General features: G+C 35.9%; 1 protein-coding gene across 17 annotated transcripts in view; it reads left to right on the top strand.

The window, feature by feature from the left end:
* TIA1 (TIA1 cytotoxic granule associated RNA binding protein) overlaps nt 1-24,206 on the top strand; it is a 32,171-nt gene extending 7,965 nt beyond the window's left edge. For 2 of the 17 annotated variants that reach the window (XM_029937542.1, XM_029937546.1), the window contains 12 exons: nt 1,592-1,694; nt 5,591-5,689; nt 6,397-6,451; nt 6,624-6,656; nt 7,903-7,990; nt 11,150-11,225; nt 17,381-17,489; nt 17,875-17,970; nt 18,087-18,171; nt 18,546-18,669; nt 20,071-20,216; nt 21,544-24,206. In XM_029937542.1, the coding sequence (XP_029793402.1) occupies nt 1,592-1,694; nt 5,591-5,689; nt 6,397-6,451; nt 6,624-6,656; nt 7,903-7,990; nt 11,150-11,225; nt 17,381-17,489; nt 17,875-17,970; nt 18,087-18,171; nt 18,546-18,669; nt 20,071-20,216; nt 21,544-21,670 (1,141 nt within the window). In that variant the 3' untranslated portion in view covers nt 21,671-24,206. The other 15 variants (XM_029937543.1, XM_029937545.1, XM_029937544.1 and 12 more) reach the window with 15 other exon arrangements.
* Nucleotides 24,207-26,922: the final 2,716 nt, after the last annotated feature.

Below are 26,922 nucleotides of genomic sequence, written 5' to 3'. Positions count from 1 at the left end.
ATGCCCAGTATTCTAGAAACTAGGTCTAAATTTAACCTTGACTAGATTCAAGTTAGATGTTTATTTGAATACTTCATAGGTGATACTGTGTAATTTATATTGTACAGACAAATGTCTCGTCCATCCATAAAATGATTTAAAGTTTTTTGATCACTGGCCCACAGTGGTGAAACAGTCAAAGCTCTCTCTTTTAGGGTAGACTTTTCCCTTTGCAATGTTAAGTATTTTGTGTAATAACCTTGGGACCCTGCAAATACCTGTTTTCACACCATCCTTTCACATAATAGTTTTGCATCCAGTAATGATTCTTACCTGAATTAATCATTTCAGTAGGGCTTACATACTGTTTACTAAATCAATTCTCTCTACACTTATTGACCAGCATTTTTCTGTAAATGAGAGTTTTACCTTCATCAACTAGCGCTCTTAGATTATACTACACTGTAGTTTCTACTCAGGACAAGATAAATGCTTAATTCTTTCCCTTTAATTCCCATATTCAGGATAAGAACCTGATGTAATAACCTCTAATACTGGAAGAACTGTTGCTGGGTATAGGTGTAGCTCTTGGTCTTTGAGTATCATTCCTGATCTTTAAATGTTGTTCATTGTTTCTGAAGACTTGGCCCTTCTCCCTTTGTCATTTTAACTTATTCCAATGCTTTCATAGTAAACACTAAATATATGTCTGTTGAACCAGTAAATAGAAGGAAGGAATTGAATCTTATACTTTCTGGCACATGTGGATGTTTATTTTTCTGGGGAGAAAGTCCATAAAAATGAGAAATTATAGTTGTTGGGAGACTATGTTCTGATTTCAGAGTGATAAACCTCCAATTCATAACATATCTAGAAGCAATCTCATTTCAAAATCATTTTGAAAGTTTCTTTAAACCCTTTAAAAGATTATCCCAATCATGTGGTCCTGTAATACACCATTTACACTAAGTTTGTTAGTTACCAAGGCATATTATCTGTTAAAAGTCTCCTGGAATCCTTCTCCCTCTATATTTCTATTGATTAGTTATATCCATTGTAAGGTTCCCATCCCTTTGTGACCCTGTGCAACAAATGATAAGTGATTTACCCATGATTTTTCAAAAATGTATTGTGTAAACCAAAGTATTGGTTGGACAGTTGGACAGTATAAGGGGAATTGTATGAATTAAAAAATGAAATTTTAATGTCAGTAATACTGTAGAAGTAGAACTAATTGCAAAGCTTCCCAGGATCGATTAAAGTATTCTACACATTTAATAATTCATTTGAGATTTTTTAAAGTATATCTTCCTGGGTAAACCTACAAACTTAGAAGCAAAGAAAAGATTTGATTTGCAAAACCTTGACTAAACACACATACACAAGATTCCCCTCTACTAGTGGTATCAGTGTATTTACAAGCAGCATGTCATACATCTGCTTTGAAAGAAATTTCGAAGTTCTCGCAAACTTAGAAGCTCTCCCAGTACTGTAGTTCAAAGCAGAGATTTACCTATTTCCCAAATTTCTTTTTCAGTAAGCAACTTTAGAAATGGATAATAAAAAAAAAAAGCAAATTTAAAATGGCAAGTTGTTTTTCTTTGTGTTTCAGATATGTCGGCAACCTTTCCAGAGATGTGACAGAAGCTCTAATTCTCCAGCTCTTTAGCCAGATTGGACCTTGTAAAAACTGCAAAATGATTATGGATGTAAGGGTATTTTACTTAGTTAACTTTCTTCTTTTTTATTTTTATTTTTTTTTACTGTTTGTTTATTTTTGAGAGAGAGACACACAGTATGAGCAGGGGAGGGGCAGAGACAGAGAGAAACACAGAATCTGAAGCAGGCTGTCAGCACAGAGCTCAATGCAGGGCTTGAATTCACAGTGAGATTATAATCTGAGCAGAGGTTGGACGCTCAACTTACTGAGCAACCCAGGCGCCCTGACTTTCTTCTTTTTAAATACATAATTTAAACCCATTACTTCCAGGAAGTATTTTGTTTTTTAATTTTTGTATTTTTAGGTGTACTCTGCATCCAACATGGGGCTCTTGAACTCACAATCGAAGGTCAAGAGTCACATATTCTCCCAACTGAGCCAGCCAGGCGCCCCTTTTCCATGAACTCTTTTTAGTATAGAGGTGCCTGGTTGGTTCAGTCAGAAGAGCATGCAACTCTTGATCTCAGGGTTGTGAGTTTGAGCCCCAAATTAGGTGTACAGATTGCTTAAAAAAAATAAACCAAGAAAGCCCCAAAAATCTGCAAGGTCATTCATTTAAAAAAAAAATAGGGGGCACCTGGCTACCTCCGTTGGAAGAGCACACAACACTTGGTCTTGGGGTTGTGAGCTATCTCAACATGGGGTATAGATATTACTTAAATAAATGAAATATGAAAAAATTAGCTCGTATAGTCTAAATTCCTAGTAATTATAATGTATTTGAAGCAGTCTTAGCCAATGAGTTTCTAATTTGTTTTATTAATAAAGGAAGAAGAAAATAGAACTAATCATTTCCTGAGCAGATGACAACTTTAGTAGGCTCTTGTTCTAATGTGCATTGAGGCATTGTTTTATGTGTGGTGTCAGTTGATTGGCTAATCTGAAAATTTGGTTATTACAATTACACTGGGAAATTGGGTCAAAAATAATAGATTGTGAAAGTTGGGTTTTTTTGTGAACATGTTTTTAACTTTTAAAATGTGATGATTCAAGTTTTCTTACATGGTGGCAGTTCCCAACCATCATACCATAACGTATAGGAAAAAACATTGAATTCATTCATCTGAAATTGCTGTTAACCCTGAATTACAGTATGCATAAAAAGACAAGTCTGGGACACCTGGTTGGCTCTGTCACTTGAGCATCAAACTCTTGATTTTGGCTCAGGTCATGATCCCAGGGTTGTGGGTTCAAGTTCCACTTTGGGTTCCATGCTCAGTGTTGAGCCTGCTTAAGATTCTTTCTCCTGCTCCTCTCTCCTACTCTCAAGTTCTCTCTCTACAATTAAAAAAATAAAAAACAGACAATTCTGAACTCTAGTCTATTCACACTGTTGGACTGGTGTTCATATTAATGAATGTTATAGTCTCTGGAGTATAAAGGCTGATAGTGTGAGTGCTTAGGTTCTGTTTATATAAGAAGTATAGTTTTTTCTCGGTACAGATTAAGTAAAATGAAGATACTTTTTCAATTGATTATACTTAAGTATAAGCTGCTTTTTCTGATCACATCCTGATGCCTGACTACACTGACTTATGTAATACAATTACCATTAACTGTAGCGTTAGTTTGAATTATGCAGTTTTAAAAACATTTTTACATTCTGATTTTTTTTAAGTTTTATTTATTTATTTTGAGAGGGAGAGAGATGTGGGGTAGAGGAGCAGAGAGAGAGAGAGAGAGAGAGAGAGAGAGAGAGAGAGAGAGAATCCCAAGCAGGCTCTGCACTGTCAGCACAGATCCCAGTGTGGGGCTTGAACCCACAAATTGTGAGATCATGACCTGAGCTGAAACCAAGAGTTGGAGGCTTAACTGATGAGCCACCCTAATATTTTTAAAACAGAAGAATGATTGTCTCAATATTATCAGTTTTGTGGTTTCCACCTTACTCTAACATCCTTAAAAATACTTGCCAATGACTTTTTAAAAATATTAATTGTGCTTGAAACAAAATAGTACATTTCTTTATTCTACAGTCATTCTAGTCTTTTGAATTAGTTTCCTATTTTAACAATTATACTTAGAAAATTATGGAAGGAATTAAAAAAATGGACTCTAAAGTCGTTTTATATTTTGCAGATAGGTGTAAAATATGGGGTGTTTTTTCTGCTGCTTTATTTTATAGTAAAGCATCCAAGCTTCACCTAGAATCAGTCCTCATCTAATTGGAAGGAACATCAGCAGAAAAGAGGAGAATTTTTAAAAGACTTCTAAGCAGGCAAAAAATTGATGTCAGAAAGTCATATTCTTTTTTTCCCTTTTTTTTTTTTTTAAGTTTATTTTGAGACGGGGGGGAATGAGCAGGGGAGGGGCAGAGAGAGGGGGACAAAGGATCCAAAGCAGGTCCTGTGCTGACAGCAGAGAGCTCAGTGCTGGGCTTGAACTCAAAAGCAGTGAGATTATGACCTGAGCCAAAGTTGGACACTTAACCAACTGAGCCACCCAGGTATCCCCCGTCCCCCAACTTTTTTTTTTTTTACAGAGAGAACATGAGATCTGGGGAAAGGAGCAGAGGGAGAGAGAATCTCAAACAGGCTCCAAACTCAGCACAGAACCCAACACAGGGCTGGATTATTGGACCCTAGAATCATGACCTGAGCCAGAATCAAATCAGTCACTCAACCGACTGAGCCACCCAGGCACCCCAGAAGGTCCACACTCTAAAACCTTTTGTAAAAACTTCATTTACCAGAAAAACCTCTTCACTTTTCAGAGCCCGAAACAGGTTTAAGAAAGTTGGCTGAGGGGCACCTGGGTGGCTCAGTCGGTTGAGCCTCCAACTTCGGCTCAGGTCAGATCTCATGTTCGTGGATTCGAGCCCCGTGTCAGGCTCTGTGCTGACGGCTAGCTCAGAGCCTGGAGCCTGCTTCCGGTTCTGTGTCTCCTTCTCTCTCTGCCCCTCCCCCTCTCATGCCCTGTCTCTGTGTCCAAAATAAATAAAACATTAAAAAAATTTAAAAAAAAAAAAAAGAAAGTTGGCTGAGATGTTCTGCTTAGCAAATTAGAAGCAGTAAGGATATATGTATGTTTATAGTAATAAAAAGTAACACATAACACTGAAGGGAGAGAAAAGATCGTTAAAAGCCAGCACTGAGAAAGCATGAGTCTAGTCAAACTTAACTAATGTCTGTAGCATAAAGAAATAACTATATGATGAGGAATGTGTATTTAGCATATATATTCATCCGTCTATAAAGTAGAACACTTAATCATTAATAGAAAATTAAATTATATGTAGTATAGTATAAACTGTTGAAGAATATAATGTTGTGGGGTTTTCTTGTTTGTTTTTAATGTTTATTTTTGAGTAGGGCACCTGGGTGCATCACTTGGTTAAGCATCCAACTTCAGCTCAGGTCATGATCTTGCTGTACATGAGTTGGAGCCCCACATTGGGCTCTGTGCTGACAGTTCAGAGCCTGGAGCCTGCTTCCAATTCTGTGTCTTCCTCTCTCTCTGCTCCTCTCCTGCTTGTGTGCTTGTTCACTCTTTCTCAAAAATAAATAAATACTAAAAAAAAAAGTTTATTTTTGAGAAAGAGAGGGCTCATGTGGAGGAGGGGCAGGGAAAGAGGCAGAGGATCCAAAGCAGACTGCACGGTCAGTGCATAGCTGGATGTGGGGCTCAAACTCATGAGCTGTGCGATCATGATGTGAGCCAAAGTCAGAGGCTTAACTGACTAATCCAAGTACTCAGGTGCTCCGTAGAAGATAATGTTCTATAAAATTACTGTATTCCATTTTTAAGTGTTTACTTCCTTACCTGAAAGTTTATTTGTAGAATGGACCCTTCATTCTCCTTGGCCTAATAATTGATATATACAGAACTTTACATAATTCCAAGGTAATGAGAGTGTACAACTTAAATTTGGTTTTTGTGTTTCTTGAACAGACAGCTGGAAATGATCCATATTGTTTTGTGGAGTTCTATGAGCATCGTCATGCAGCTGCAGCGCTAGCTGCTATGAATGGGCGGAAGATAATGGGTAAGGTAAGCTGTCATAATTAAAGAAGGTGATTTGAGCAATGTCTTGGTGGCTCAGTTGAGCATCTGACTCTTGATTTTGGCTCAGGTTATGATCCCAGGGTTGTGGGATCGAGCGCTGTGTTGGGCTCTGTGCTGAGCATGGAGCTGGCTGGGGATTCTCTCTCTCCCTCTGCCCTCTTCCGCACTTGTTTTCCCTCTCTTTCAAAATGAATGAATGAATGTGACTTAAAAATTTCTGTTGCATGCAGTCTTGTTTATCTTTTAGAAGTACTATATTCACTTTATAGAAAAGGTCACATTTAATATTTAAAAGATGTGATTAAGCTTTTAGAGGACATGTTTATGTTGGTATTCTTCATGGTGCCTCACACATGGTAAATACTAAAATATTTGTTGAATTACTCAAGCGTGGATGAAACATCTAGAACTTTGGATAATAATGAGGAAGAATAAAAGGAAAGAATTTGTTGTTACTTTAGATACGAAAGATTAGTTGAATGTTAACAGAGAAGTACGTAAGATTAGGATTTGCCAACATTTGCGTAAGTAAAGGTTAAAAGATAAGTATTGAAACTTTGACTGGAACTGGTATTCCCTTAAATGTTTCATCGACAACATACACCTTTCTATGTGTTTATAGATACAAATCTTGTAATACCTGATTTTGAGCTTTATTTTTATGAAGTATAAAGGTAGAAAATTTTTTTTAGGAAGTCAAAGTGAATTGGGCAACAACCCCCAGCAGTCAAAAGAAAGATACAAGCAGTAAGTATATTTTATACTCTTTGAACGTTTGTTTTTATTGTACGCAGTAGTTTTATTATAAAGCATATAAACATCATACATGCTTGCAGTAATGTTTTGATCGTTATCCTAAGATATGATTGAATGTGTTTGTGTTAATAAATTTAAGAACAAATCTAATCTTTGTCATCAGGTAGTACCGTTGTCAGCACACAGCGTTCACAAGGTAATTGTATCTTCTTAAACATAAAATGAAATCTCTTGAAAGGGTATTCACTAACCACTTGAAGTTTTTTTGTTTGCTATTGGGGGGAGGTGGGTGGGAGGAGGTCGTATTTCTATTTGTCTCTCAGGCAGTATTTTTCCCCCTTCTTCCCACTGTTGACCAAGTGTGGCTTGTCCACTATTTTGGTGCTATTTCAAGCACTCTGACCCCCTTGGTAGCAGCTGATGCCTTAGAAATATTTTCATCAGCTACAAGGGCAGGATACCCTGCTTCCTTGAAGTCATGATCTGTGCTTTATACCCAGATCTTCTGATTGCTTGAGTTGCTCCTGAAACTGTTTCCCAAATGGCAATCCAGTAGGTTGCTTAAGGCCTGCCAAATGGGGGTAACTTTTCTTTCCAAATCTATTTTGTCAAAGTTGATATGTGTGTTCCTTTCAAAGCGTTAATCCAACTATTTTGTATTTTTAAATGTTCCCCTTTTTTTTGAACATTGTCCTTTAAAAAAAAAAGTTCACATATGGGATCGTTATTTCTCTCCGATGCTTTCTTAATGGCTCTGATATGAAGTGAAGGGATTACTGTTTTCATTCTGTTGCCTTCAGTCTTAGTTCACTTGCACATGGATTCACATAAACTGAATGGTGTAATGTCTGGGCAACCAAAACTGTTGGCTTTTGAGAAAACTGTCAAATACTTTAACATCAAACTGTTGCAATGCAAGGTATTTCTTTGATTGTTCTTCACAAAATATGGTTAAACCAAGTATATCATGTAGTTTAGTTAGCTTCAGCAAATTGTCTTAACTGAGACAAATCTAGTCTACATATCTCACAGTACCACTATTTTATTTTACTTTTAAAACTTTAATATAGTGGTAAACTGGATAAATTAACTAATTACTATTAGAATGGTTATTGGTAATTAAGTCATTAAATTTTTTTTTGTAAAACTTATTATATATTATTAGTTTATTTCCTTAGACCAGTGTAATCATTGGCTGTAAGTAGAAATGTAATTGTCAGTTTCCAGTTAGATATATCACAGTCTTTAAGAGAATCTTAACTATATTATGACCTTGATTCATTATGTGTAAAATTGATAGGATTTGTATAGATATAGGATAGTGTTTTACTTATACTTTACTATAATCCATAAATTAAGATTACTTTATTGAATAGATTTTAGTGTATTTTAAATTCTAAAATTTTATTTTTCTTTTCACTTCCCCTTCCTTCCCTTATAAGATCATTTCCATGTCTTTGTTGGTGATCTCAGTCCTGAAATTACAACTGAAGATATAAAAGCTGCTTTTGCACCATTTGGAAGAATATCGTAAGTAACAGAAGATAAATTTAAACTGATTTTAATTAGAAACAGTCTTACGTAGAAGTAATTTGAAAATCTAATATGAATTTTGGACATTAATTTTAACACTTGAGTATAATTCATTACGTTTAGAGACTATTTAAAGATTTTATAGCCAAGATTATTTTCCCATTGATAAATAAATCTTTGGTCTTTTATTATTTTAAAATCCTTTTTCAGTTAGCATGAGCTCTTAAGTGACAAATTCCTATTGTACACATTGTTTCTTTTATATAAGTGTCTTGCTAGCTTGGTCATAATCTTTAGTAACCTTGTGCTGTGACTAAGGTATTTGGACCTTTGGGGCACTTGTATGATACCATGCATTTTGTGTTAATATATTTTAACAAAAAGAAACCTTAACAATTGACCCTAAAAAGCAGTTGTTAAATGTTAATCCCAGATATCTATCCTTTTGTGGTTGTTGTTACTGCTAATAATAATGCCTTTATGTATTTTGTGGAGCACTGTCTTGCTTGCGTTTGTTATTAATCATACAGTTTAGGCTCTTTGTAAATGGCTCACTCAGGGTATATTCATCATAAGAGAACTTCAGTATTTTGAAAAGTATGCCATAATATAGTAAGAATAAGTTGATTACAGTACTTATAGGTACTTGCTGAATTTAGAAAACAATTTTGGGATTTCTGGTTGCTTTATTATTGTTACTCTAGGTAGAAGAGTAGTAAAAAGGAGATGTTAGCTTTGATTTTGTTTGAGAAACAGACCAACAACAGAGATGAGAAGATGAGACTGCAAAGTAAATGGCAATAGTATTAGTGGTAGATATGGGGAGTTTTCATTTGAAGAGTTGTAGTTCATTGGTAGGATGAAAATGAACAATGAACAAGGAATGGCGGGGAGATTAGGGTTTATAAATGGACTCTTCTGTTAGGTGACATTTTTTCTTTGTGAGAACTGATTAGGAAAATAAGTAAAGTTCTAATTTCTTGATTGTTCCTTTTAATCTACCTTAGGGTTTTGATGACGGTTAGCTTACTTTCAGATATCTAGACTGGAAGGTCTTAACCTTTGGTCTCTCAAAAGCTCTACAAATCTCTGTATACAAAATTTTGTGTTTGTTTTCATTTTGGTATGGAGTATCTTTGTAAGTTTTATCCTATTTTCAGAGTAGTCACAGGACCATAAAAGGATTAAAGAAGTATTAAGGAACCCTGATCTAGATCTTTGCTGCTTCTTCCTTAGAGAATCCTTTCAGAAATAAGTAAGACTTAAATATATTTCAAGGCTAACATATTCTGAAACTTAACTTTAAGAAGAAAAAATTTTTCTAACATTTTAACAGATTCAAATAGGTATTTTATTAAATGCTTTGATTTTGATTGAAGTAGCTTTTGTGAAAACATGGAGATTTTAGTTGGGATTAGATAAAGATTGTATAACAATCAGTGATTTTCAGTTAAATGACATTCAGATTTTAATAATTTCATGACTTTTTAATCATGGATCAGTAATTTCTTTTTGTTAAATATGTTGGTATCATAATTATAGTCTAGATTTCCTTATCAACCATGATTATGGATGTGTATATACATATATATATTTTTTGGTAAGTCCTCTCCTTGTAACTTTTGTAACTTATAGATTATAATTTTCATTTGAGGTAATGTATAATGTTTAAGTTCTAGGCTACCCACGGAATTAGCGTTCCTAAATTTAAAAGAGCCATTTTCTGTTGTTAGCATCATTTCCTTTTTTTGTTAAAGGAGACAAATTGATAAATATATGTTGAAAGGTTCTCACGATAGGTATTCTCTGTAGAGACCCTACAACAGTGCTCAGTATATAGATGGTGTGCAGTAAGGTGGTGGCCTATTAAAATATGTAGGATAAAAGATATGGTACTTTTGTACCCTAATTTATACAGTTTATACTCTATTCCTTGAATTTAGGGTGGTTTAACAAGTTTTGGTATAGAAGTGAAGCAGCCATCAAATTAAATGCATGTGTACCATACCGAAAATTTAATATAAGTATTTTTTCATATTGAGAAGCAACCTGAATTTAGTTTTCCCTTTCACCACCACCTCTTTGTCATTTTGACCCTAAACACTTAATAAATCACTTCTAAATTGATCAAAATATGCTTATGTATACTTTAATATAAAATTATATTGCATGGCTTTCTGACTTGGGTTTTTGTTGTGAAAGTGCCTGTTTTGTTCATGTGTCCTGAGAGAACAAGCATTGTGACATACCTGGCTAACTTAAAAGCAGATTGCCTGTGAAGCACAATTTGAGTCCAATTTTTTGAGGTATGGAGTTTTAGCTATCATGGCTGGGTTTTTTTACTCAATCTCAAATAATAGGGCTCTGGTTATTTTGCAGAGTATCTCTGAAGAATGGACAGAATTGCCCTGGCTAACTACAAGCTACGGTTCACAGTGGATAAATGTTGGCGTGCTTTTTTACTTTCTGACTTTTTTAAATTTTGCTTTTATATATTGTAGTTTCCAATCAATCTTATATGATTGCTATTTTAAAATTCAGTGTAAAAATCTTTTCTTATATAGTTTAAAACTAAAGTGTGTGTCTACTGTTTTTCTTCAATGATTTAGCATTTCTGAAAACATCAAGTTCTCAAAATTTACCCATAGTCCAAAAGGGGGGGTGTCGATTGCTCTGAGGAAATGAAATAATTTAATTAATTTAGGAAATACATAGCTTTTCATTCTTTTAGTTTCCAGTTTTCTATTTTAATTTTTTAATGATTAGGTAGTATATGGCATCAAATAGAAAATTATAAATTGCATGGTTAAAGAAAGCCATTCATCTAATATGCCTGTGAACCCTATAAATGGCTAAGCAATTTCATATGAATAGCTGCTTTTACCATGCTTAAGATTTGAAAATTTAAAAACTTTTTGAAGTAGGAGGCAGTTTTGTACAGTATATACATAGATATTTAAGAAGTTATTGATTTGCATGTTTATAAAGCCTCATTTGCTAATACATGATAAATGTTATAGAATAAAAAAAGGTGAATATGCATTAAAGGTTCATTTTAATGAAGATGAAACATAAAAATGAGTTGTGTATGACATTCTCACTCGATATACAGAGGAGAGTTTGTAAACCTAAACTTCTGATTATTTCTGATTTCAGAGATGCCAGAGTGGTAAAAGACATGGCAACAGGAAAGTCTAAAGGATATGGCTTTGTTTCCTTTTTCAACAAATGGGTGAGCTCAATTAAAAAGTGCATGTGTAAAGAGTAAACAATAAAAGTACTTCTTTTGTTTTAGTAGTTTTCTTTCATCTGCCATTTGCTCATTTCACTGTTAATACCTTCACAAAAGGATTTTTCCCCCCTGTTTGGTTATTTATTCAGCATTTATTTAGTACCTGATATATGCGAAGTACTGAAAAAATGTTTTCAAAATATAGAAAGTAGACATGTTTAAATTATCAGCCAAAGAAGGGGCGCCTGGGTGGCTCAGTCGGTTAAATTATCAGCCAAAGGTAGATATTGAAAATCTCATTTACTTAATTCATTTATGTTCTTCCTGTTTTATATTCTCATGATAATTTAAAACTAATCCCATTTTCTGTTTCCTTCATATATATGAATATGTGTAGCTGTTGATTATTGTAAACTGAATTTTGTATAGCATGTTATTTTACTGAATTCTCTTAATTGTAGTAATTTTTCATTGGTTCATGTGGGTTTTTTTGTTTTTTGGTTCTAGTGAATTTTTTAAATCTAAAATCTTATCATTTTATCTAAAAAAAAAATAACTTGTTAGAGCACCTGGCTGGCTCAGTTGGAAAAGCATACAACTTTTGATCTCAGGGTTGTAAGTTGAGCCCCACATTCGGTGCAGAGATTACTAAAAATAATAATAAAAAAAATGCTCCAATTAGTGGGAACTTTGATAATATATATATTAATGTACTTGAAAATGTCTTCTCATTCCTTTCATTTAACAATCATTTACTGAGCACCAATTTGCATGGACTTGAAATTTTTAGGTTTTGTGGAGTAAAGGAAGGACAGTGCAATTTGTTAAGTGAGAGGCAAGGGTAGGGTAAAGGGAAAGCCTTCAGTGTGATAGCTGGAAGAAATTTTGACATATCCTGGATACAGTGTAATCATGTGCTGTTGTTTAAAAAAATGTGTGTGCGCATATATCTATATAGATAGATATACACTAATAAACAATACTTACAGAATATAAGGAAGCTCTATAATTACTGATTATGGAAATATTTCCCTGGTAAAATAGATGAAAAGTTGTTGGGTATCTGTGTCTTCTAGCAGGGATAAACAAAAACTTACTGCAGAGTTTCCTATTTGGGGGTAGGAGGTGAGAGGCAGTTGGAGGGTAGAGTGGGAAGCTTCTCACATTATACTGTTTGAAGATTGAACCTTGTAAATATATTCTAAATTCAAATAAATTATTTACCTCTCTTAGTGTAATAACTCAAGGTTTAAAGTAGTTAAATGCCAGAGATACCACACTGTAAAAATAGAGGGGTGAATGGTGGGAGAATATGTATACCCTGGAATATATGCTAAGGTTTCATTAATTTTAAATCTTAGTCGGGCGCCTGGGTGGCTCAGTCGGTTAAGCCTCCAGCTTCGGCTCAGGTCAGATCTCACAGACGTGGGTTCGAGCCCCACGTCAGGCTCTGTGCTGACAGCTAGCTCAGAGCCTGGAGCCTGCTTCCGGTTCTGTGTCTCCTTCTCTCTCTGCCCCTTCCCCTCTCATGCTCTGTCTCTCTCTGTATCAAAAATAAATAAAACATTAAAATTTTTTTAATCTTAGTGTGTTGCTTTTATGTTACGACTGTCGTTTGCCAAAGATAAATACAGAAACACTACTGTACTTTCATTATAAGAATGCTTTAGGGGGTTTTAACAAAGGGGGGGGGCTCAGTCGGTTACACGTCTGACTTTGGCTCAGGTCATGATCTCACGTTCGTTGGTTCAAGCCCTGTGTCAAGCTCTTTGCTGACAGCTAGCTCAGAGGCTGGAGCCTGCTTCTGATTATGTGTCTCCCTCTCTGCCCCTCCTTGCTCATGCTCTGTCTCTCTCTGTCTCAAAAATAAATAAAACATTAAAAATTTTTTAAAAACAAATTAAAAAAAAAAGAATGTCTTACAAAATGAGTGAACAGGGGTTCCTGGCTGGCTCAGTCTTGGAGCATGTGACACTTAATCTCAGGGTTGTGAGTCCAAGCCCAATGTTGGACATAGAGTTTACTTAAAGAAAAAAAAAAAAAAAGCTTGAAGAAAATGAGCCATTAAGAGTTTTTGATAGTAAGCAATGTATTTTAGGAAGATTTTTCTTTAATAAGCAAGATATATGAAATAGGTACTACATCATTTCTTAAAGGCTTCAGGTCGGGTTTATGACCATCACTTATTGTGCCAGTACCTTCAGGATTTTTAAAAAATACATCTGTTTGCAGTTATGCCCTATATTGTCAAACTTTCTAGTTACTGTGTCTGCTTCCATTGGAACTAATGTCTGGTTATTCCTCACTGTGAAGTCTTACTATCCTGGGGCACCTGGGTGACTCAGTCGGTTGAGCATCCAGCTTCAGCTCAGGTCATGATCTCAAGGTTTGTGGATTCAAGTCCCATGTCGGGCTTTGTTGACAGCACGGAGCCTGCTTCTTCTCTCTCTGTGTGTTTCCCCTGCTGGTGCTCGCTCGCTTGCTCACTCTCTCTCTCAAAAGTAAATAAACATCAAAAAAGAATTTTTTTAAAGCCTTACTATCCAGATAATTTCTATAAGAGCTTGCAACCATTTTGCCCAGAATTTATTTTTGAAATCAGAAATCTGCCTTAACAGTGTTAACATAGCTTCCAAGTTCGGGTAAGAGAATATAGAAGATACTGCAATTGTGTCTCAGCTGTTCGTAGTAATAATGTATTTTGGGATCTATTTAAATATGTGTTATGCATTGTAGCTGTCATCTTCATTTCATGAAGTGAAATGTCTTCTAAGAAAGTAGGAAAATCTGTGAAGAAAGTGAGTAAGCCTGAGAAGTCAGGGAAAACCCACGTATTAGAAGATAACTTGGAAATGATAAAGCATAATTGAGAGGTGAAAAAATAAAAGTTCTGCCATGTGCATATGTCACCTACCAATTATAAGGGTGTTTTTCCTGTGAGATGAGAAAATAAAAACCAAGAGTATTGTTGGTTTCAAAAGCTTTATTATTTTGTTCTTGTTAACATGTTTATTTTTTGAGAGACAGGGACAGAGCATGAGCAGGGGAGGAGCAGAGAGAGAAAGGGACACAGAATCCAAACCAGGCCCCAGTCTCTGAGCTGTCAGCATAGAACCCAACATGGGGCTTGAACCCATGAACTGTGAGATCATGACCTGAGCTGAAGTCAGATGCTTAACCACGTGAGCCACCCAGGTGTCCCCCTCAGAAGCTTTACTGTTAATCATAGCATCATTTTTAAGAAAGGTAGAAACATACTTCATATTTAGCCACAATTAGTGTGAGCTCCTTGGAGGATTGATACATAGGATTTTAATGTTTTGTGCCATTTTGGGGAAATAGGTTGAGGGTTTTGGTGGACTTGGAACTAATTTTTTCCAGTTGAGATTATGGCATATGGGCCCCTACTATATAAAAATCACTAATCATATTCAATATGAGAGTCAAGAAAGAGTAACTGTATATGGTCTCCGGAGTTAGCCAGAGAAGAATTTGAATCCTAATAGCCATTCCTGTGGTAGGTTAACTTTGAGGAAATAATTTAATTTCCTAAGTTAACATTTCAGCTTCTGTAAAATTTGTGTTATGTGATTGGCAGTGCTCTGGTGTTGTGAAGTGCCACAGCCCTAATTGCAATTACCCCCAACTCCCTTTCCACTCTCCTCAGGTTGGACATGCTATGGACAAACGCCAGTAGTGATGGAATGTAGCATTTCTGCCTATTCCAAAGTAACTAAATAATGCTAAAGAAAAACTGAGTCCACTGGTTTGGCTTCTAATTTAAGTTACACATGTTAAGTGAGTGCATGGTACTATCTTTGTAAACCTGCTCCTTTAGTTTGACTTCCCATTCTTTGCTATCTGCCTCCTCTTGTCTCCTTAAATATTCCTTACTCTTCTCCATCATCACCCAAAGCTGACAACTTTATGTTTCGCTGAAGAAACAGAAACTATCATACAGGAATTCCCTCAGCTTTCAACTACCAAACTACACAGAATTCCTTTACCTTCCTCTTCTTCTATTACATTAGAAGACATGTCCTTCCTGTAAAAGGGCAAATCCCTCACAGTTAGAATACTGCCTTCCTTGCCTTTTCAAGGACTTAGTCTTTTGTTTTCCTACCTTAGCTTTATTGAGGTATAATTCGCATACCATAAAATCTAGTTGTTTAATGTGTATAATTCAGTGGTTTTTAGAATATTCACAAAGTTATGCAACTATCACACGTTTAGAATATTGTCAGTACCCCAAAAAGAAACTGCATGCTCATTGGCAGTCACTGTCCTTTTCCCTTTACACTCTCTCCTCCTCAGCCCTGAACAGCTATTTTTTAAAGTTTATTTATTTGAGAGAGAGCTAGCAGGAGAGGGACAGAGAGAGAGAGGGAGAGAGAATCTCAAGCAGGCTCTGCACTGCCAGCACAGAATCCAACCCGAGACTCCAACTCATGGACCATGAGATTGTGACCAAGCCAAAATCCAGAGTCAGATGCTTAACTGACTGAGCCACCCAGGTACCCCAGCCCTGAGCAACTATTAATCTACTTTCTGTCTATATAGATTTCTCGGTTTCGAACATTTTCTGTAAACAGAATCATATAATATATTCTTTGCTGTACTCTTGTCCTGTGTCATCAGTCTTTCCCTCTCTACTAGATCATTCCCGTCAACCAAAAAACATGTTCTTGCATGTATTAATCAAAACAGCACTTGGGGCACTTGGCTGACTAAGTCAGTAGAGCATGGGACTCTTGATCTTGGGGTCATGAGTTTGAGCCCCATGTTGGGTGTGGAGCCTACTTAGAAAAACAACAAAAACCCCCACCACACTTGAGTCTATATCCCTTTCCTACTATGTCCCCATTTCTCAAACTTCTCAAAAGATATTTCCAGACTGCTTTCACTTCTTCATCTCCCATTCACAGCTATCCACACAAACACATGCACACACCATAAAGAGTTTCTTCTCTCTGTTAGTAGTTTTGTTTGTGTCCTAGGGCTGCTGTATCAAAGTACCGAAAGCTGAATGTCTTAAAACAACAAAAATGTATTCTCTTAAAGTTTTGGAGGTAGAAGTCTAAAATCAAAATTGTCATCATGGCCGTGTTCCCTCTTAAGACTCTGTCATAGAACTCTCTCTTCTTAATGTCTGACAGTTGCCAGCAATCCTCAGTATCCTTGGCTTGTAAATACATAATACCAGTCTCTACATTTGTCTTCACATGGCCTTTTTTAAGTTTATTTATTTTGAGAGTGTGTGTGCAGGGGAAGAGAGGGAGAAAAGCCCCAAGTGGGACTCAATCCCATGAGATCATGACCTGAGCCAAAATCCAGAGTCAGATGCTTACTGACTCAGCCGCCCAGGCACACTAAACATTTTTTAATATTAATTATTTTGAGAGAGAGAATTATAAGCAGGCTCCGCGTTACCAGGGTAGAACCTGATGGGCTCGAACCCACAAATTGTGAGATCATGATCTGAGCTGAGATCAAGAGTCAGATGTTTAACCAACTGAGCCACCCAGATGCCTGTCTTCTCGCCTTTTTTTTTTTTTTAATTTAATGTTTGTTTATTTTTGAGAGAGGGAGCCAGGAGTGAGGGAGGAGCAGAGAGAGAGGGAGACACATAATCCAGAGGAGGCTCCAGGCTCTGAGCTGTCAGCACAGAACCTGACGTGGGGCTTGCACTCAGGAGCCATGAGATCATGACCTGACCCAAAGTTGGATGCTTAACCAACTGAGCCACCCAGGCGCTCCTCTCCTTTTCTTATAAGGACATCAGTCATACTATATTTAGGATCCACCCTAATCCAGGATGATCTCCTGTTACCTAATTCATCTGCAAAGACCCTATTTCCAATTTCTATCATAGTCACAGTTGGGGGATAGATGGTAGTTAGAACATTATATCAATTTAAGGGACACAGTTCAACCCACAATAGTAAACATTTCATGAAATTCAAACTGGTAAATGCAATAAACGTGTGTTTTTTAAATTTTCTTATTTAAATGCAAGTTAGTTAACCATTGTGTATTTTATAAAGCATTTTCATTTAGAAAACCTTTGTGAAAAACAGCTGAATTTTCTCTACTGCTAATAGTCATTCAATATCAATTAATAATGGCTTCTTTGTCATTTCTGATATGCGGAACAGGATGCCGAAAATGCCATTCAGCAGATGGGTGGCCAGTGGCTTGGTGGAAGACAAATCAGAACTAACTGGGCAACCCGAAAGCCTCCAGCTCCAAAGAGTACATATGAGTGTAGGTGTATTGGAGAAGAAAAGGAAATGTGGAATTTTGGAGGAAAATACGCTAGATTTTAAATGTTAGAGCTGTTCCCGGAGACTTATTGCAGAAATAGATGAGAAGCAAATCAAGACTACTGTTCAAAATGTACTTAGTTTTCATTTTTGTAATTTTAAATAATAAATGATATTTCTAATGTCAAGTCTCCTATAGAAGAGAGAATATTGAGTAATTTTTTAGATATTCTTGGGGGGGTTATCCTCAAGCAAATGTAGTATGTATTCTATAAGCATTTTGGTCAGGGTGAAATTTACCATTACAGTAGTATAGTTAATGTTGCTTTTCTCTTTCTGAACATTTCATTTCATGAGTTTAAAAAATTAAACTTTTCCCTCCCCAGCAAACACCAAACAGCTGTCATATGATGAAGTCGTAAATCAGTCTAGTCCAAGCAACTGTACTGTATATTGTGGAGGTGTCACCTCTGGGCTGACAGGTATGGGAGGTTTACCTGTGTGACATCTTGAGGTTAAGGTTTTTATTGAAAAGTTTACTATCTGTATAGGATTTTATATAACTTAGTGTGGTTTGTTTTTGTTTTTTGTCTAATAGAACAACTAATGCGTCAGACTTTTTCACCATTTGGACAAATAATGGAAATTCGAGTTTTTCCAGATAAAGGATATTCATTTGTTCGGTATGGGTGGTTTATTTTAAAAAACTTTTTCTCCCAAAAAATGTTTGAATATTTAACTTATTAGGAGTTTTCTTAAAAATTTACCTTGATTATAAAGAAATAAAAATTTCTCTCAGATTTAGCAATATTTGCCACTTTTTAAATGGCTCCCTCTTTGTTACCACAAGGCCAATAAAACATTCTCTGTTGAGGGAAGTTTCTCCAGAACTACAAGATTTTGGAAAAAAAAAAAAAAAAGGCAAAGAAAATAAACCATCTTGATTCTTTTGTGTGAACTGTTTTACCTCAAGCTCAGCTTGACTTTTAAAAACAGACTTTATTCATAATTACTTTAAACAGTTAATATTGGTGATTCTTAGTATTATTTCCAATAGGTTCAATTCTCATGAAAGTGCAGCACATGCAATCGTTTCTGTTAATGGAACTACCATTGAAGGCCATGTTGTGAAATGCTATTGGGGCAAAGAAACTCTTGACGTGATAAATCCCGTGCAACAGGTGAGAGGGTTCTTGACTTTGCACAGTAATTGATGGGCTAATAATAGGTTATTTTAAAGTAGAATTGTTGGAGGAATGTCTGGGGCTCAGTCGGTTAAACATCTTACTCTTGATTTTGGCTCAGGTCATGATCTCACAGTTCATAAAATCAAGTCCCAAGATGGGCTCTGTGCCGACAGTGCAGAGCCTACTTAGGGTTTTCTCTCTCCTTCTCCTCCCTCCCTAGCTTGTGCACATGCACTCAGGCGTGCATGCCTTTCTCTGTCTCTTTGTCTCAAAAATTTTTCAGAATATGAAATTGTTGATAATCCTTGTCAGTAGTTTCTGGCTAAAATGATAATCTATAAGGGCTTGTGTTACATGTATTATAGTTCTAGAGTGATCGTTTACCTAGCAGGGTATTCAATTTTTTCTTAATACTTGGTAGATAGTTTCACATACCATTTGGAGAACTCACAAGCATGTTTGACTCAGTTGAAACAAAAGCTATAAACATATTTAAAACCTTGGCATGTTCTTCTAGATTTTGCTGCTTTTGTTTTTCCAGGCAACTTTAGTGGTTTCAAATGTGATCCCATAAAGATTCTGTGAGGAAACTGTAAATGGAGCACCAAGATAAGAGTAAGAAAATTCTAAAATATTTGTGTTTCTTAAGTAAACTGAATATAGGAATAAATAGCCTATATCTTTCCTGTCTAGTTTACAAAACACTTATACATTATACTGAGTTTAATATTTATTACTAGGGCTTTACCTGCTATCTTACAGTGTGCACCATTTAGAGCATCATGTAGAGTTATAGGAGTATAACCTCACTTCTTTTTCTTTTTTTGCATTCATTTTATAAACTTTTTTTTATCCTTTCATTTTCTTTTTTAATGTTTGTTTATTTTTGAGAGACGGAGTGCCAGCAGGGGAGAGGAAGAGAGAGAGGAAGACACAGAATCTGAAGCAGGCTCCAGGCTCTGCACTGTCAGCACAGAGCCCGATGCGGGGCTTGAACTCATGAATTGTGAGATCATGACCTGAGCCAAAATCAAACACTTAACCGACTGAGCCACCCAGGCACCCTTCTTTCTTTCTTTTTTTTTTTCTTTTTCTTTTTTTTTTTAAATGTTCTTGAGAGAGGGCATGTGTGTGAGTTGGGGGGAGGGGCAGAGAGTGGGAGACAGAATCTTAAGCGGGCCAACCCCTGAGAGCCCAATGTGGGGCTCAAATTTACAAGATCATGACCTGACCCAATGTTGGATGGTTAACCGACTGAACCACCCAGGTACCCATCCTTTCATTTTAATTGTAATGATGGCCCTATGTGTTATGGCTGTATGTTTGTGGTTTATTAGGACTGTATGTGTACATACAACTTCAAATAATACTAAATTACCTCTTATAATTTAATAGCAGAATCAGATTGGATATCCACAAGCTTATGGCCAGTGGGGCCAATGGTATGGAAATGCACAACAGATTGGCCAGTATATGCCTAATGGTTGGCAAGTACCTGCGTATGGAATGTATGGCCAGGCATGGAATCAACAGGGATTTAAGTAAGCATATTTGCTCTTTTCCTTTATTATTAACCTTTGAAAAAATCAAGAAGTTAGAAACAGATTGTAAGTAATTAGTAAGTAATGTGGTCTTCTCTCTAAAGGAAGGACTTAGTTTAGAGTGGTTTTTAATTTATAGTTTTAAGTGTATTTCTTTAAAAATTTGTCTGGAAATGTGCTGCTTTCTAGTATAACCAGTGTCATAAGATTTTTGGTAATGCTTGGTAATAAATCAACTGATATTTAAGAAAATGAGAGTTTAATATTTACTAAGCTTTTTATGGACTAATGATCATTTAGCCATTCTTGGATACAGTTATTTTGATGCTAGTTGTTTTATTCATTACGCCTTTTTTTCTCTGTGCAAAAGGATTTATGCACACATTGTTATATCAATGCCTCTTTATATACCCTGCATTATTAAATTTCATAGAAAGTTTTGAAAAGCTAAAAATTAAAATACCTCAGTTTCTATTTTTAAAAAATCTTATATTTTGAGGGCGCCTGGCTGGCTCAGCCATTAAAGCATGGGACTTTTGATCTTAGGGTTGTAAATTCACACTCATATTGCGTGTAGAAATCACATCAAAATCTTTAAAAAAGTAAAAATAAAAAGAGTGTTGTATTTGTAATGTTGAAAAGATTTATGAGTTTACATATGCTAATAATTGTTTTAATTTCTTCTTTGGATAATATAAATGCTAGTCCTTATTGTACCAAATGATTGTTTCTTTTGAGTAGTTGTTAGTGCAGTATATGTCGAACCCAGATGGGCTATTTTCCTTTTTGAGATTAGAAATGAGTTTTTCTGAATTTGAAGGGGATAAAATGTTTACAGGGAAAGGGTTTGTTTTTTTTTTTTTTTTTTTGTAGCTCTATTACACTAACGAAATTAAAATGCATAAATTAAACCTGTGAGGATGCTTGGTTTTTTTTTTTTATATTTTTTCTTAATGTTTATTTAGTTTTGAGAGCAATTGGGAGAGAGCAGAAGAGGGGCAGATGTAAAGGGAGAGATAGAGGATCCAAAGTGGGCTCTGCACTGACAGCAGAGAGCCCATTGCAGGGCTGGAACTCACAAACCATGAAATCATGACCGGAGCTGAAGTCAGACCCTTAACTGACTGAGCCACCCTGGCGCCTCAGGATGCTTGTTTTTAAGGAAAAAAAGCGTTTGCCTTTGCTTTCTCTGGCATAACCATTATTCTTATATTTGGACTTAAAGAAAAGTGTGTTTTCTTTGTATGTGTTATTTCTTCTTGGCATTACATTTTATTTTAATCAGTGGATTTCCTCCCTTCTCTGCTTCTTTCACATTTTCTACCAGTCAGACACAGTCTTCTGCACCATGGATGGGACCCAATTATGGAGTGCAGCCACCTCCAGGACAGAATGGCAGCATGTTGCCTAACCAGCCTGCAGGGTATCGAGTGGCAGGGTATGAAACCCAGTAAAAAAGGACTCCATAATCTAAAGCCAGTGGCTTGAGGCTACAGGGAGTGTAGTGAAGCCGTTGTTTACTTAAAGATTTATCAAATCAGTCAGTGCAAATGTCAGATACAATGTATTTATTTAAAAGATTCATTTTTTAATCATGAAATTACTTATCATCCACATTGTTTTAAAAAGAAACAAGATGCTGGATGTCTGCCAATTTTTGCCTTCATTACCTTTTTTAATAAAGTTTCTCAGATCCTTGTTTCAAATACAAATGCAGGGATTGCTGCCACTTTTTTAAAATTAAGAGGCAGAAAATTGCACAATATTGAACTTTTTTCCACTAAAGTAGTGTGCAGTTCTAGTTTGCATTCCTGGTATGATTTAAAACTTGTAATATAAAGATGTTAAAAAAAAAATGAAGAACCAAAACTGTGCAGAGTCTAGAAGTTCTTTATAATCTTCAGCTTGTGCACAATTCTGTTTTAGGGGATTTTTTGTTGTTGTTGTTTTTTTTAAGGCATTGTTTGAACTCTCCTGTCTCCAGTGTTTTCCCTTGGGGGGTTTTAAATATAAATTATTAGTTTACATCATTTTTGTACCTACATTTTTCACAAATTTGTCTTGCCTTATTAAATTTCTGTAAAATATACCTAAATGGAAAAAAATGTTCACTTAGATTGAAAACTTTTCTCAGATGGATTGATAATTGCATTCATTTTGTGTTTTATATGAGAAGGTGCCTCAAGAATTCCCTCTTGGATTTGTTTAAAAGGATTTTTATCTTCTGTGATTAACTTTGCTGTGTACGAGGAAATATAAAAACAGAAACTTGCTACTAAAGAAAATCTCTGAAATGTGATAAGTTCTTATGAGCCCGTATTAATTCCATATGTCAACTTCTACGTTTAATGTACTGTTTCATTCTGTAAAATGTTCTAGCAGTTTAATATTTTGCACAGTTAGCAAGCTTTGTAAGTCATTTCCTTCTTAAAGGCATCCTGCAGAGTTAACAGGAGATTTATAAGGTTTTAAGTTGTTTGCATGTGAATACCAAGTACACACTTTGGTAGTCTTTGAATATAAAATCATCTCTTGTTTTTCAAGAATTTTGAGACACAAAATTGTATGTAAAGGAAGATATTAATTTGCCATTTTCTAGTTATATTTACTCAAAAAGAGTGAATCAACTTAATTTTAATTTGTGCAAATGATAGCTGTGAAACTGTAGAATATCCTATATCAGGCTCGGGGTTCTTTGTGAACTTCAAAATTAGCCTGAAGGACCAGCCGGGCAAAGCATTTTTTAAATGTTCAGAGGCCAAAAGATAAACAAAAACCTTAAAATCCTACCTCCTTAAACAGCCTTCAAAGAGGAGAATCCTCAGTGCAATCATTATTTTGATTCTTTTGGTACCTGTTTTCCTGGAGTTCCCAATTTTATTATTTTGGGGTCGCTCCGAGCATTAAGAGGTTTAATCTTTGATGGCATTATTCTAGTTTCAAAATTTCTAGTACATTTCAGAGTGTCTTCAAAGATTTCTGGGAAATTTTGTTTTGTTTTCAGTGAAAGTCACAAACTTCCTTCTTCCTTGACTCACAAAGGGGAAGAGTCTCCAGTATACATATTTGGATGGTTCTGATGTTTTTAAGACCTTCAGAGAGCTCCTAGCATTTAGCACCAGAAAAAAGCCTGTGAAATCTTAGTTTCCTGGACTGTCTTCTTCAGGTAGGAGCAAATTAAGGTGGTCTCTAAAGCCAATACTCTTGTAAACCAGAGCCCAGGAAAGCTCATTAGTGTGTAATTCTCTGGAGCTCAATTCTATGCAGTTGTACTGATGTTTCATTAAGTCACTGTGTATTTTTAAGTGTTGATACATTAAAAGTTGCTTTATGAAAGATGAGTAAATTTTTTAAATACTTGGGAATTTTATTTCCTTGTTAAATTCTACAGATCAGGGCATGCAACCCGAAACAGCTTAAATACTCAAAAAAATAAAATATCAGGAAGCTATTTTTAGATTCTTCTGGCTTATGTTTCTATTTTTGGAACCTCATTATTTTTCTCACTCAAATATTTTATTTCCTGTATACCTGTGGACTGCAAGGTAAATTATTTGGGCATAAGTAATTTAAGCAACAGTATAATTTTTCTTTCATTTTGACTATCTCAATAATACTTTTTACTAGTCAGTATATTTTCTTATTGCACAAATCTTAAAATTGATTACTTTTGAAAAGAAAGTGGTATTTCTCAAAAAGTTACTACTGAACAAATTGACATTTGAAGAACATTGCTAATGTTGGTTTAAATCTTACTCCTAGTGTTAAATCATTTAAAGATTTTTTAGCCTAAAAATCATACTGGTATTAGTAGCAGGTAAGGAAATTAAAATTTTAAAAATGGTTTCATTGTCTGCAATATTCATTCAGATTTTACTATAAAATACATCTGATACTGTAAAGAACCTGAAGTGATTCATACTCAATGGGTCGTTAATCCAGTATTCTTTGCCCTCTTTGGATATTAAAGTTCCTTTATGTTTTCTATAACCTGTGGGATCTTCTTGCAGTGATTATTGTGTGTGAAAGATTTTTCTTTTGGTCTAGCCATATTGTTATATTCACTCAGGTATTTGTTAGATTTTATTTTTTAATCTTATTCCAGAAACCATGGTTTTCATTGGGTTACTGTTTAATACCACAAAGTATTGGCATTACATAGATTTAAATTATGAATCTAATTCATAATTTTCCTTGTTGATGGTATCTCCCTTTGAAAACGAGTCCACATTCCAGTTTTATTCTCCTGTTTTGTCCCTGTGCTTACTTGTCTGTCTTTCGTACGTGTTAGAGTTCAGTTCACATTTGAGAAAGCATTTGGTAGGGACTAGATTACTTATACAAAGAAAGTTACGCTCACTAAATGCTGTGGAGTGCTCTTGAGGTTACAGTTAAGTCGTAAAAGTAAACTGTGTTTGTAGGAATTAAAAAGCAAACCCTTTTGGGGCGCCTCACTAGCTCAGTCGGTAGAGCATGAGACATTTGGTCTCAGGGTCATGAGTTCAAGTCCCATGTTGGGTACAGAGATTACTTTAAAAAAAAAAAGCAAACTCTTTGAATGAAAGAGTGATGATTTCTAAAAATAAAGTCACTTTTTTGTAGGGGTTATTGCATTTTTTCCAATCACTGCATTTTGACTTTTGGGTGTAGAACTGGAAGAACATACCTCCAAAACAACACATTTTATTAATTTAACAGCCTTAATAAAATGTATGTGAATGTGTCTCAGTTCAATATGATTTTATATTATGGTCTCGTAACATTGGGGGCAGCTGAAGGTGTTCTGATAGTAATTCAACTGAAAGAGGAAAAAGTTAGACATCTGACTCAGGATTACTAGGCTAGGAATAGGGATTAAGCGTGATTTTACTAATACTAGGTAAATGAGATTCATAGCTCCTTATACTTTTTCAGCTCTAAAATACTAACAGCCATAGTTATATATACCATACAGCATTTGGAGAATCCTTAGATGGAAAAACTAGACAACTCCTGAAAGAAAAGACAGAAGCTGACATTTGAGGGTTCCTACAAAAGCCAACTGGCCACTAATCAACCCCCTTACAGTGGAGAATGCCAGTCATTAAGCCTGTTCATGTACACAAGTCTTCCAAACAGGTGTTTGTACAGTGCTTCACTTTTTTTTAAAGTCTTTATTTATTTTTGAGACAGTCCACAAGCAGGAAAAAGGGAGGGACAGAGAGAGAGAGGAACAGAAAATCTGAAGCTGTCTCTATGCTGACAGCAGGGAGCCCAATGCAGGGCTCGAATTCACCAACCGTGAGATCATGACTTGACCGACTGAGCCACCCAGGTGCCCCTTAAGTTTATTTATTAAGCAGCCTGAACACCCAATGTGGGGCTTGAACTCATGACTCCCAATATCAAGAGTCGCATGCTCTTTTCACTGAGCCAGCCAAGTACCCCCATGCTTCACTTTTAAAGTACTTTTTTAAGGGGGAGTTAAGTACTTTTTTTTAATCCATTCATTTTTGAGGGAGAAGGGAGAGAATCTCAAGCAGCTCCATGCTCCCAGCACAGCCTGACATCACAGGGTTCAATCCCATGACCGTGAGATCACAACCTGAGCTGAAACCAAGAATTGGATGCTCAATAACCTAAGCCATCCAGGTGCCCTCCCACCCAATGCTTCAGTTTTAAATAAAAAGGGTGCTAAAGATCACCAGAAATTGAGGAAAACTTTGTGAAAATCTAAACAAAACGCAATTTTTAGTAGCTTATTATCAAGTTGATTTCCATATAACACCCAGTACTCATCCCAACAAGTGCCCTCCTCCATGCCCATCACCCATTTCCCCCTCTCCCCCACCTCCATCAACCCTCAGTTTGTTCTCAGTATCTAAGAGTCTCTTGTGGTTTGTTTCCCTCCCTCTCCTTAACTAGTTTTTCCCCTTATCCTGTTCCAATTATGAGTGAAATCGTATAGTATCTGTCCTCTGCCTGACTCATTTCACTTAGTATAACACCCTCGAGCTCCATCCACATTGCTATAAATGGCCAGATTTTATTCTTTCTCATTGCCATGTAGTATTCCATTGTATAGATAAACCACATCTTCTTGATCCATTCATCAGTTGATAGTCATTTAGGCTGTTTCCATGATTTGGCTATTGTTGAAAGTGCTGCTATGAACATTGGGGTACATGGGCCCCTATGCATCAGCACTCCGGTATCCCTTGGGTAAATTCCTAGCAATGTTATTGCTGGGTCATAGGGCAGTTCTGTTGTTAATTTACAAAAAGCAGTTCATACTAGTACAAAAATCTTCAAAGGGGGCGCCTGGGTGGCTCAGTCAGTTAAGCGTCCGGCTTCAGCTCAGGTCATGATCTCACAGTTCGTGGGTTCAAGCCCTGCATCAGGCTCTGTGCTAACAGCTCAGGGCCTGGAGCCTGCTTCGGATACTGTGTCTCCCTCTCTCTCTGACCCTCCCCTGCTCGCGCTATCTCTCTCTGTCTCTCAAAAATAAATAAAAAGCATTAAAACATTTTTTTAATAAAAGTCTTCAAAGAAGAGTAATAACCTCAGATAAGATACTCTAAGAAATTAGAATAGGATACTAGTGAAATGTCAGAAGAAATTAAAATATGAATACATTTAGTGAGAATATTAAAAAACAAGGAAATGTTCTACAACAGCAATCAAAAGGGGGAGGGAATTAATAGAGATCCATTCAGGAAGTTTAAAT

The sequence above is a fragment of the Suricata suricatta genome, chromosome 4, assembly GCF_006229205.1.
Source record: "Suricata suricatta isolate VVHF042 chromosome 4, meerkat_22Aug2017_6uvM2_HiC, whole genome shotgun sequence".
Taxonomy (NCBI): Eukaryota; Metazoa; Chordata; class Mammalia; order Carnivora; family Herpestidae; genus Suricata; species Suricata suricatta.
This window is presented reverse-complemented; position numbering and strand designations above follow the sequence as displayed.